The sequence below is a fragment of the Rhineura floridana genome, chromosome 12 (assembly GCF_030035675.1).
Source record: "Rhineura floridana isolate rRhiFlo1 chromosome 12, rRhiFlo1.hap2, whole genome shotgun sequence".
Lineage (NCBI taxonomy): Eukaryota > Metazoa > Chordata > Lepidosauria > Squamata > Rhineuridae > Rhineura > Rhineura floridana.
Window position 1 is genome coordinate 9,818,533 of NC_084491.1, and position 13,179 is coordinate 9,831,711.

At 45.5% G+C, this 13,179-nt stretch overlaps 1 protein-coding gene across 1 annotated transcript in view; it reads left to right on the forward strand.

Annotated features, from left to right (window-relative positions):
* The window catches only part of ZMAT4 (zinc finger matrin-type 4), a 313,481-nt gene that overhangs the window by 191,564 nt on the left and 108,738 nt on the right, over positions 1–13,179 (forward strand). Inside the window, exon 4 of the mRNA XM_061592776.1 lies at positions 9,702–9,858. Coding sequence (XP_061448760.1) covers positions 9,702–9,858 — 157 coding nt within the window. The remainder of the gene's footprint in view (positions 1–9,701; positions 9,859–13,179) is intronic.

Below are 13,179 nucleotides of genomic sequence, written 5' to 3' on the forward strand. Positions count from 1 at the left end.
GCTCCTATTGGAAAGAGAATGGTGAATTAGATGGACTTATCAGCCGATGCAGCAGGACACTTCTTATGCTGTCTCTTTAAATGACTTGACCTTCTCTTCTCTCTGCCACCTCCTCATGTTGTGCATTTATTTCTTCTCACTCAGCAATAAGCAATATCATTAAAACAAAAGTTCAACATAAAATCAGTAAAACAGTAGCATCAAAGCACATAAAAACAAGAACTCAAAGAATACAGACAGTTGGACAGGGTCCGATCTTATGGGTCAGGGAAAGTCTGCGCAAAAAGATTTGGCTTGATAAGATGTCTGAAGCAGCTGGTGGGGAATGCTTCATGTATGGCAGAGGGAAGGGAGTTACAGGGGCAATAGCAAGAAATGACAGTTTTCAGGTCACCACTCTATGATATTTTGTAGGGTGCAGTATCACAATTAGACTTCCCCAAGATGATCTAAGTGACCTTATAGGTCTACACAGGGTCACGCAACAGTGCCATCCCGAGAAGGGCTCTCATGTGCGAATGGTGAACCTAGCGTCGTCTGTCCTATGATGCCAGGCATCCCACTGGCCCATCAATAATATAGTGCAAGCAGGCCCTGTAACAAAATATTGTAGCATAATTTCCATCCTAACCAGAGTTCTCCTGTTCAGAATTCCAACCTGCCAGTCATTCAAGCAGGCCACTTTTCCTGTTTCAGTGGACACTTAATGTTCCATGGCATGCTCAATCCTCAATGAGTTGGGGAATTCAATTTTTGTGTGTGTTGGGAGATTCTGCCTTTGGTTTTCTTTCTTTCTAATGTGCTTCTGCAAACCTGAAGGTTCCTTCCCACTTGTTTCTCAGTGGCCCAGGTTTGGCTTTAATCTTGTCGGCACTCACCACCCAAGAGTGTTATTAGAGGGAATGATCAACTGGCTCTTCGCTACAGCTGTTCATCAGATGTGACACCGATTGATCCCTGTGGCCCATAGCTATTGGCTCCACAATCTGCTGTCAAACCTATTATCTCCTTGTAAAGCTACTACAAGAAAATGGTTGAGAGACAGATAAAAACCATACCAGATGTGCACTTGAAATTCACAGTCCCGACAGTTCGCAGCTTCAGCAATGACTTAAGGCAGCCAAGTTCTGCATAATAAGCAGGCTGCTTAATGCTGGGATTTCACAGCTGATGTGTGAACGCTTCTAAAAACACATAGGAGCAGAGATTGTATCTGAGGAGCCTATTTAGCTCTGGGGAAGGAGGGAGGAAAGGAGAGAGAGGAAATACTGTAGATATCATTTATTTTCTAGTCAATACATCAGAGGAAGTAACACAGTGGGGGGGTAGAGTAATTTAGGTTAAAGAGGCTTGAGTGTATGTGAACTAATGTTTATAAATGGAAGTTTAATTAATTTGGCTTGGAAATTAGGGAGGGACTGTTTCGCAATTTCTTCATACAGTCACAGGAATCAAACAGGAAGTTTCAACAGAGCTAAATAGGTTTATGGAAATGATTGTTTTATTATAACTGTGCAGACTGTAAGTGTTCCCTTGATCCCCAGCTAAGGGTACGTTCTGACATTACCTTTGCAGCAAGTTGGCTGCTTCTGTGCATCTCTTTCCTGCACCATGGAAGTAATGTCAGAAGTCCAGCTACATGGGAGGATGAGTCTACAATGTGCAACAGGACCAGCCCTGTCATTTGGTAGAGTGAGGAAACCTCCTTAGGTGGGAGATGCTTGGGGCCAGCATTCCCCTCTGTTGGAGGACAGAGCTGTACACCCCACACAGGTTGTCCTGTACCCCCTAAACTAGTTGGCTCCTGTATGTGGAATGGGATGGCACCATCTTGTCCATTGGTTCAGGAAGGAAGCTGTTTTGGACCAGTCCTGATATGCAATGATGGTGAGAGGCAGAGATGGCACAGGAAAGAAGCATGTTGTGAACTCCTCCCATATGTTGTCAGACTCAAATGCTGCTGCAGCTCACACCATGAAGACAACTTGATTCTGGCTTGTTTTGGTGTCCACTTTTAGTGTAGGATTTGTCCTTTTTATTCTGGCTGATGGATGAACACTTTGATTCTTCTTATGATTTATTCTGTGCTATGAATTTTAACTGTTTGATAAGTTATTCTGTATTTTAATATATTGTAGGTTGCTTTGAAGCATTTTATTTATTATTTATTTATTGCACTTGTTTATTTATTATTTATTTATAGCCGAAGCTCTCTGGGAAGTTTACAGCAACCAAAAACATTAAAAACAAATATACAATTTAAAACACATTTTAAAAACAATTTAAAACACAATTTAAAAATTTAAAACAATATAAAACAATTTAAAACACATGCTAAAATGCCTGGGAGAAGAGGAAAGTCTTGACCTGGCACCAAAAAGATAACAGTGTTGGTGCCAGGTGCACCTTGTCACAAAGATCATTCCATAATTTGGGGGCCACCACTGAGAAGGCCCTCTCCCTTGTTGCCACCCTCCGAGCTTCCCTCGGAGTAGGCACCCGGAGGAAGGCCTTTGATCTTGAATGTAGTGTACAGGTGGGTTTGTATCGGGAGAGGTGTTCCATCAGGTATTGTGGTCCCAAGCCGTGTAAGGCTTTCTAGGTCAAAACCAGAACCTTGAATCGAGCTCGGAAACATAAAGGCAGCCAGTGCAAGCGGGCCAGAATCGGTTTTATATGTTCGGACCGTCTGGTCCCTGTTACCAATCTGGCCACTGCATTTTGCACAAGCTGCAGTTTCCGAACCGTCTTCAAAGGCAGCCCCACGTAGAGTGCATTGCAGTAATCTAATTTAGAGGTTACCAGAGCATGGACAACTGAAGCCAGGTTATCCCTGTCCAGATAGGGACGTAGTTGGGCCACCAACCGAAGTTGGTAGAAGGCACTCCGTGCCACCGAGGCTATCTGAGCCTCAAGTGACAGAGATGGTTCTAGGAGAACCCCCAAGCTACAAACCTGCTCCTTCAGGGGGAGTGCAACCCCATCCAGGACAGGTTGGACATCCACCATCCGGTCAGAAGAACCACCCACTAGCAGCATCTCAGTCTTGTCTGGATTGAGCCTCAGTTTATTAGCCCTCATCCAGTCCATTGTCTCAGCCAGGCACCGGTTCAGCACATTGACAGCCTCACCTGAAGAAGATGAAAAGGAGAAATAGAGCTGTTGTGTCATCAGCATACTGATGGCAATACACTCCAAAGCTCCGGATGACCGCACCCAACAATTTCATGTAGATGTTGAACAGCATGGGGGACAGAACTGACCCCTGCGGAACCCTATACTGGAGAGTTCAGTGTGCCGAGCAATGTTCCCCAAGCACCTTCTGGAGGCGACCTGCCAAGTAGGAGTGGAACCACTGCAATGCAGTACCTCCCACTCCTAACTCAGCCAGTCTCTCCAGAAGGATACCATGGTCGATGGTATCGAAAGCCGCTGAGAGATCAAGGAAAATCAACAGAGTCACACTCCCCCGTCTCTCTTCGAACAAAGGTCATCATACAGGGCGAACAAGGCTGTTTCCGTGCCAAAACCAGGCCTGAAACCCGTCTGAAATGGATCCAGATAATCGTTCTCATCCAAGAGTGTCTGGAGCTGGCCTGCAACCACTCGTTCCAGGACCTTGCCCAGGAATGGAACATTTGCTACCGGCCTATAGTTATTAAGATTTTCTGGGTCCTGGGAGGCCCTCTTCAGGAGTGGTCTCACTACTGCCTCTTTCAGGCAGCCAGGGACCACCCCCTCTCACAGAGAGGCATTAATCGCTTTCCTGGCCCAGCTGGCTGTTCCATCCCTGCTAGCTTTTATTAGCCAAGAAGGGCAAGGAACCAGCACAGAAGTGGTTGCACGAACCTGTCCAAGCACCTTGTCAACGTCCTCAAGCTGCACCAACTGAAACTCATCCAAGAAATTGGGACAAAGCTGTGCTCTGGATACCTCACTTGATTCACCTGCTATAACACTGGAGTCTAAGTCCTGGCGGATGCTAAAGATTTTATCCTGGAAGTGCCTATCAAATCCATTACAGCGGGCCTCAGATGGTTCTACCATGTCCCTGGGGCCAGAGTATAATAGCCCCCAGACAATTCTGAAGAGCTCCGCTGGGTGGCAGATTGATGATTTGATATTGGCAGCAAAATATTGCTTTTTTGCTGCCCTTACTGCCCCTAAATACAGCTTACCATAGGCACTTACCAATGTATAATTGCATCCACTAGGAGTTTGTCTCCATCTGCACTCAAGCCGTCTCCTATATTGTTTCATCGCTCTCAGCTCTGGGGTATACCATGGAGCCATACGAGCTCTACACAGGAGAGGGTGCTCAGGAGCAATCATGTCAACTGCCCGGGTCATTTCTGTATTCCACAGTTCCACCAGGGTTTCGACAGGAACGCCAGCCCTATCAGCCGGAAAACTCCCCAGAGCCCTTTGGAAACCATCCGGATCCATTAGTCTCTGGGGGCAGACCAGCTTAGTAGGTCCCCCACCCTTGCAGAGGGGAAAAGCCACTGTAAGTCTAAACTTCAGCAAACAGTGATCTGTCCATGACAGAGGGACTGATGTAAGGCCCCCCACATTCAGATCACCAACTCCATGTCCAGATGCAAAAACCAAATCTAGAGTATGCCCTGCTACATGTGTTGGGCCAATGGCATATTGGGACAACCCCATGGTTGTCATGGAGACCATGAAATCCTGAGCTGCCCCGGATAAGGTGGCCTCGGCATGGATGTTGACAATAGGAATGAATATTATTATTATTAATTAAATAATTAACAAAACAACTTCAGCAGACAATCTAAAAGTCATTCCACCCATTGTGCAGAATGTGATAGTAAAGCTGAAGTGGCTTATATTCTACTTATTTATTTTTACATTTTCAAAATCCTAGGGTGGCATACATGGTCTCATGTTCAAGCCCCCACCGCTTATTGCACCATTTCCCACCATGACTAATTTGGGCAGAAGATTTTGGGGTGGGCAGATCTTAACAGTACTAAACATTTGCTATAGCACGTTCAAGGGTTCAAAGCAATTCACATACATTCTTTAGGTGTCATCCTTACAACAACCCTATAAGTTTATTCCCTATTATTTTCCACTATAATGGGGTGACTATGGTAAACTGAGCTGAGAGGGAATGGCTTGCTTGGAACACCCAGTCAATTCATGGCACAGCTGAGATTTGAACTAGGGACTTCCTGATTTGTAGTTCAGCCAGGGGTGTAGTTGTCCAGGATCTTTTTGGGGAGCAGGGTCCTAGCATTCTACGAGCCAATCAGCATGAAAGGGGAGTGTGTTAGCCACTGGGAAGAGTCTTCAAAGATGGTTCCTTGTCCTTTCCTGCTGATTGGAGCCAATCACAGTGAAAGGAGATAAGTCAGCCAACACTCTCCTCTTTCATGCTGATCGGCTCCTTGGGATATCTGTTGCTGTGGGAGAAGGCATTAACAAGGACCTCATTCTCAACCCAGCAGCAAAAAAGGGGGAGGGGGCGTGGCTGTGACTAACATGAAGGGACCCTGCACTTCTGAATTTTCCACTACACTACTGAGTTCATCCTTTACCCCAGAATCTTCATCTGCCTCTCCTTGCCTTATGCTAGAGATCTATCTTGGAGCAATTCAGATTCTCTGTATTTACATTGTATAGTATAGGCTTATAGTGTCACAAATCTTTTTGATAGGGCTTGGTGAATATTCATGACCCACAGATCAGACTTTCTTGGTGCATTTGTCCTCCAGAATATTGAGCTTCAAGGCTACAGAGGCCCAGCATGGATGTGTGTAATTTTGGCTGGAAGGCTGCTACATTTTGTGGGTGTTTTTTTTAAAAAGCAAACAAGCAAAAGCCCATCTAAGATCTAGAAGCATCCTCCAATTTTTGACAGGTTGTGTGTGGGGTGGGGGATTTAACTTCTATGGCTCTTAGTGATGGAAGCTGTGCTTGTGTTTATAGAAGGAGACAGAAATGGCATAAATCAAGGTTGTGCAATATAGGGGGTCTTTGAGGGTCCTCAATATTCCATTCAGCTCCCCTCTCATACTCAAAACAATTCTGACCACAGCCGCACCATACACTTAAAGCACTCTTATATACCACTTGAAACAGTGACAATTCCCAGATTTCCCTCAGAAAAGGGATTGATTGTTAAACTACTCTGATAGCATCCACTACAATAAAATGATTAAAAATTTGCAAACTGGCCTTCTTCTTATTGGGGAGGGGAGCATGATGAGAAGAAAAATCTCATTTTTTTCTCCATCAGAAAAATGGCGCTGAGAAATTTTGGCTCAGCTCTGAAATAAGCCACCACTGAACGGTTCATGACAGATGCTCTTGGAGGTCACTGATTCATAGGGTTGCCATAAGTCGTAATTGACTTGAAGGCACATAACAACAACAAAATATGTTTGAGCTCAGCTTACCATCATGTGCTTGATAGAAGCTTGCAGCATCAATGTTATTTAAGCAGAGTGCATCAGAGGGATTCGAGAGGCAGGCAGGTTACAGGAAATAGACCTTCTTTCACAGCTGTTTATATTGTTGCACGCCACCCCAATCTCCAAGCAGTGTGAGACATCCAGGGGTGCCAGTGCTTACCCAGGGGTTTGGTTTCCTTGGAAAGAAGATCTGCACAGACAATGGTGTCTTATAGGATATATGGTTTTTATTTACACACATTCCAACCTGAGGTTAAGATGGAGGGGTTCACAGCATTATCAGTCCATCAGATCTTGCTCCCCATTGACCATAGCTTTGGGGCTCCAAACAGCAAGGAAGCCTCTCTGTCTGCCTTCAGTTCCCAGCTTCTCTGCTGACTAGACTAAAACACAAGCCTCTCAGTGGCTCCAGGATTGGGGGGAGGAGGGCCCCTCCCCTGAAAAGAGTTCCAGTAGCCACAGGATCTCTCTGGTCCAAAATCTATTCACCTTTAATGGGCACTTGACAGACCCATTAGCTCACCTAAACAATCTATTAGATTAACAAAGGAGAATAGTCTGACCAGTGGGAGGTGTCTTCCTTTGCAGGTTGTATCTCTTACAGGCATGCAGTTATAAACTAGAAAGGGTCTCACAGACACCATCCAAACCCACTCCCACAATCATGTAACTATATATTCCAGCTACTCCAGTTTTCTGCTACCTGTCCTTATATTGCCTTTGGAGGATGCTTTTTAAAAAATGTTGTTGATGATGAATGCACTTGGACACTAGAGATTTGCAAGTATCATCTCCCTCTTCTGCATCTCTAGAAATTGGGACTGAGCACAGCCCCTCCGATCTGATTTGGGCCCAGTCCGGCACTTCGGATCAGCCCTGACCCAGGCCAATCTGAAGCCAACCCAACCCGGATCCAGGCTCCTAATCAATGTGGGGCCCAGCCCTAATGTTTAATTTAGGTTTTATACCCCATTAAAATGTGATCGGGGGGCTGGGGAATCATAGAGTTGGAAGGGGCCTATAAGGCCATCAAGTCCAACCCCCTGCTCAATGCAGGAATCCAAATTAAAGCATTCCCGACAGATGACTGTCTATTTGCCTCTTGAATGCCTCCAGTGTCGGAGAGCCCACTACCTCTCTAGGTAATTGGTTCCATTGTCATATGACTCTAACAGTTAGGACGTTTTTCCTGATGTCCAGTCGAAATCTGGTCCTGCAACTTGAGCCCATTATTCTGTGTCCTGCACTCTGGGACGATCAAGAAGAGATTCCGGCCCTCCTCTGTGTGACAACCTTTCATGTACTTGAAGAGTGCTATCATATCTCCCCTCAGTCTTCTCTTCTCCAGGCTAAACATGCCCAGCTCTTTCAGTCTCTCCTCATAGGGCTTTGTTTCCAGTCCCCTGATCATCCTTGTTGCCCTCCTCTGAACCTGTTCCAGTTTGTCGGCATCCTTCTTGGAGTGTGGAGACCAGAACTGGATGCAATTCAAGATGAGGCCTAACCAGTACTGAATAGAGAGGAACTAGTACTTCACGCAATTTGGAAACTATACTTCTGTTAATGCAGCCTAATATAGCATTTGCCTTTTTTGCAGCCACATCACACTGTTGGCTCTTATTCAGTGTGTCCTTCCCCCACCCCCACCCTGACTGCACTGCAGAGAGCAGGATCAAACCCTCTGCTCCCTAACTCATAAGTGCTGGGAAGCAGAGGGTTCCATCCTGCTTGCTTTGGCTGTGCACATCTGTTCCCCTACTGAGAAAAGGCCCGCACAGCCAAAGTTCAGTGCGGGGCTGTTTTAATGCCTTTTGCAAATAGCCCCATGCTAGCTCATTGCAGAGGATGCCACCTCCTTTCCTCCCACTGCCTGACCACTCTGCAGTGACAGACCTCGAATGCTCTGTGTAGGCCAACCCGACCTGGGGCGATCCGGAGCTGTTTCAGACTGACCCAGTCAAAGGCCGGATCCACCTGAAAGGCCCTACTCAATTCAGGGTCTGAGCTTTGGCCAAATCCAATGCAGAGTCTCACTAGAAATCATGTTTTTAGGGAGGATAAGGAAACATCTCTGTTTGACAACAGTGTTCCTGCCTATAAATCAGGGGCAAGGAGCCTTTTTTGACCCAAGGGCCACATGCCCTTCTGGGCAACCTTTTGCAGGCCACATGCCAGTGGTGGGTGGAGCCAGAGGCAAAAGTAGGTGGAGCAACGGATGTGTCTCTTACCTTTGTGAGTAGGCTACATTCCAGCCACAGGGATTTCTATACACAAATACATCTTTCCAACCTCTATTCATCCAACAAAGAGGTATTTTCACAGTTAAAGGGCACGGGCTGGCTAGGCAAAGAACCCTGAGGAGGGAGCAGAGCACATATGGTGAGGGGGGCAGCCTGCAAATGATATGATAGCGTTGTTGAAGTACTTGAAAGTTTGCCACACAGAGGAGGGCCAGGATCTCTTCTTCATTGTCCCACAGTGCAGGACATGAAACAAGGGGCTCAAGTTTCAGGAAGCCAGATTTCAACTGAACATCAGGAAAACCTTCCTAATTGTTAGAGCGGTATGACAATGGAGCCAATTCCCTAGGTAGGTGGTGGGCTCTCCAACCCTGGAGGCATTCTAGAGGCAGCTGGACAGCCACCTGTCAGGGGTGTTTTAATTTGGATTCCTGCATTGAGCAGGAAGTTGGACTCAATGACCTTATAGGCCCCTTCCAACTCTATGATTCTATGAAATAGGGCACAGCCTAGGGAGAGTCGTGAGGACCACTTAAAGAGGGCTTCAGGGCTGCATTCAGGGCCTGAGCTCCAACCCTGATTTAAATGCAGACAGGGTATGGTCTGAAGCAGAGCTTGGAAAAGTTACTTTTCCAAGCTCTGGTCTGAAGGCATATGAGGCCACCACCTGCTGAACCTAAGCAGGTCTAGGTCTGCTCAGTGCCTGGACAGGAGACCAGCTGGGAACAGCATGGATGCCACCTTGGGTTTCTTGATGAAAGGAAGGCAGGATATAAATGTAATAAATAGATGGATACAAAAATGCAATGTCCTACTTCCCTTCCATCCCAATCTACTTCCCACATTCCAAACCCCTTTCTAACATTTTGTGATTTCTGCTGTCTGTCTGAAATGGCTCCATCAGACCTCGAGTCCAGCATGAAGATCTGATTGAATTAGAGTCCACCTCCAACTCAAGCTATCCTGTTATTCCTGCCTTTGTTTTTGCTCATAGCTAACATCTCTGGTTCTCATCTTCCAGGGCAGCGATGATGACTCGGTGGATAAGAACAAATGCTGTACACTCTGTAACATGTCCTTTACTTCAGCAGTCGTGGCTGAGTCACACTATCAAGGGAAAATTCACGCCAAAAGATTAAAACTGTTGCTGGGAGAGCAGCCAGCGTTAAAGGCCACAGGTAGGTCCAAATACATTGACAATCAAGTATTTTTTAAAAAAGGAATGCTCTGTGTTCCCGAATGCATGCTTCTGATTCCTGCTGAGCGAACTTGAGGATGGTGCTTTGACCTGACTCGTCTCTGTTGATCTGGGACAGCAAATGGGAAGCATAGAAAGGAAATTGAACAAAAGCAGCTATTCATTCCACTCTTTGCCATGGCAACCATTTTTTTAAACACACACACACACACAGGCGGATGCTCATTGGGACATCCTTTATTCACATAGATGATAGCTCCATCAGCCAAGCCCACGGGGCACTGCCACTCAAAAAAGTGTCCCCATTTTTCTATATTCTGAACATTTGCTTGTAAGTTGGAAGCTGTTGCTGTCCCCTCTGGCCATGCGTAACCAATTCTGGAACTGCCTTTAATTGACAACTCAGCAAAGACATTTATTTCTCCTTCCAGCACTCGCACAGAGTAGAATAGCATTTTGGTCTTTGGCAGAATGTATGTGTGGGGGGGGGGGAGTGAGGGAGAGGGAATCTACTCTTTTAAAAGGGTTGTGGGCTGATTGGTTTCTTGAGTTTTCCCTGCTGTTCTTGCTCCCATTTAAACTCCATTGTGGCTTCAGTATTGCAAAGATCCCATTAACTTTCACATTTAAAAAGTCAAATGTCAGCAGCAGATAATTTAGACATATGATTGTTTGCTTAACCAGAAAAAAAAGTTGGGAACCTCTTAACAGGCAGATGAGCTGAGGTTTTGCCACCTGCCCCAGTCAAAACAGAAGTTTTTCCTCCGTCTCTCTTAATACTAGAACTTGGGGCCATTCAATGAAGCTGAATTATGAGAGATTAAGGACAGATAAAAGAAAGTACTTATTCACACACCACGTAGTTAAACTGTCAAATTTGCTTCCACAAGAAGCAGTGACGGTTGCCAGCTTGGATGGCTTTAAAAGAGGACTAGACAAATTCATGGAGGAGAAGGCTATGAGTGCCTACTGCCCATGATGGCAATGTTCTTCCTCTAGCGTCAGAGACAGTATGTTCCTGAATGCCAGTTGCTGAGAATCACAGGAGGGGAGAGTTGCTGTTGCACTCATGTCCTCTTTGAGGGATTTCCATAGGCATCTGGTTGGCCACGGTGAGAACAGGATGCTGGACTTGATGGGCCGCTGGCCTGATCTAGCAGGGCTCTTCTTATGTTCTTATTTATTCCAAAGAGCAGCATATAAATCAATAAAACAATTAAAAAAACACATAACCTCTATGCCCAGTGACCTTCATGGCTGAGTGGGGATTTTAACCCTGGTCTCCTAGTTCCTAGTCCAACACTTTAACCAGTACACTCTCATGGTACATATCCCACCCCCAGGATCGGAGATAGCATGCCTCTGAATGCTAGTCCCTGAAGAACAACAGCAGGAGAGGGTGCTTGCCCTCATGCCCTCTTTGTGGGCTTCCCATTGGGACATCTGGTTGGCCACAGTGAGAACAGGATGCTGGACTAGATGGGCCTTTGGCCTGATCCAGGAAGGCTCTTCTTATGTTCTTAAGAGAATATATTAAAATGAGGGTGGTAAGACATCATGGGGGACTTGAAGGATGGCTCAAAGAGATCAGGTTTCATCACCTTACCTCTTTATGCCATCACCTTCTCAATCTGAGACCTTGGAAAAATATGAGTCTTGGGGGTTGAACTCACCTCCTAAGATTATGGAGACCCACTACCAATGCCAACTGACAACATTTGTGACATCCCCCCAAAGACCTCCCTCCAAATTTGTCATTTTTTTAAAAGGTGACCACACCCACTTTCACACTTTGGACACAGCCAACTTCAACCACACCCTATTTGGCATGTGGCATGAGGTTTGACCATCAGCCAATGCTGCCCTCAACTAGAAAAAGATTGGCCGTCCCTGAGCTATATGGTGAAATGGCCCAGGATCAGAAGCTGCATATCTTCAAATTTCCAGGCTTGGAAATGAGTCTCAGGGGCTGATAATACTCACATGAGGTGAGTATTACAAGTTATTTTTTTAATCCACCTCTAAAATATTAATATTAAGAATGATAAACGTATTGATATTTCCTTTCAAAATATCAATATTTCCTTTCAAAACACTGATATTAATACCAATATTTTTTGCAAGGGAGAAAAGACTGATTGATAAAAGCAGCAGCTAGTGGACAAAGAAAGAACTCAAATTGATACCAGCCTGTTAGGTCAAGGGAATGGTTTTGAACTGACACCAGCAGACAGATCCCATGCCTACTGGCAGATTGCAGGATGATTTGCAGTGGAATTTCAAAGGCTGCTGTCTCCCCAGCTGTTTAACAATGGCAAGAACAAAAAGGATCTCTCCCCCCTTCCCCCAAAATTAGTCTGTTAGAGTTCCTGATCTATACTAACTCATATGCTTATGTATGCAGGTCATCCCAATTTATGGCTCATGGGATGTGGCAGGTAACTGACCATTTTCAGTCTGGCTATCATTGGTGGACCTCAGTTTATAGGGAGGAAATCCAAGTAGATCCCATCATGTAGATCCCACCAAGTAGATCATACCTGGTCTACCCATGCCTGCCCTAGGCATGGCCCAGCCAGCATGAATCATGCATTCAGTCATAATTCTACAGCTTTCATCAGATATAAATTCTGAGGTTGCTACCAGCTATGACAATTAAGGTTAGCCCTGTCCCCTCCAGGACATCAACAGACTGATAAACAAAGAGAGATCTGTCCAGAAGAGCAAAACCTTTCACTTAATGGAACAAAGCACAGCGAAACAACATGCCCAATATGCTGTCTGACAAACTCCTGCAGTTCTACAGAGGTATAACAATTTTTTTTATTTACGAGGTGTCAGACACCCAAAGGCCCCCAATGCAGCTATTACAAATAAACAGGAAAGGGAAGAGAAGAATAAGGCCTTTAAGCTGTAGACACTACATTGTAGTGCATAGATCGCTTGCCACTGATTAGCTCTGTCTCCCTTGAAATGCTATTGCAGTGACTCCCTTTTGTCCAGAAAGTATGTGTTAAAAGCAAAATGCCTGGGGCTGGTTGGATACAGGTGAGGAGAGAGTTGTTGAAGCACGAAACACCTCTCTGAGCTGGAGGAATCCTGCAAGAATCAGGCATGCTCCTTCATAGAATGCATGATTAATGTGGGGGTGTGGGGATTAGGGATGGGAGAGAAATTCAATGCAGTTCAGATTTAAAGGTGAATCTACCTAACTCGTACTTTCCAAAAAATCTGCAACCTGAAACATAGCCATCCTTCAAAATTTGCACTTCTATGAATTTTGCAGTGGTTTTCCAGCAAA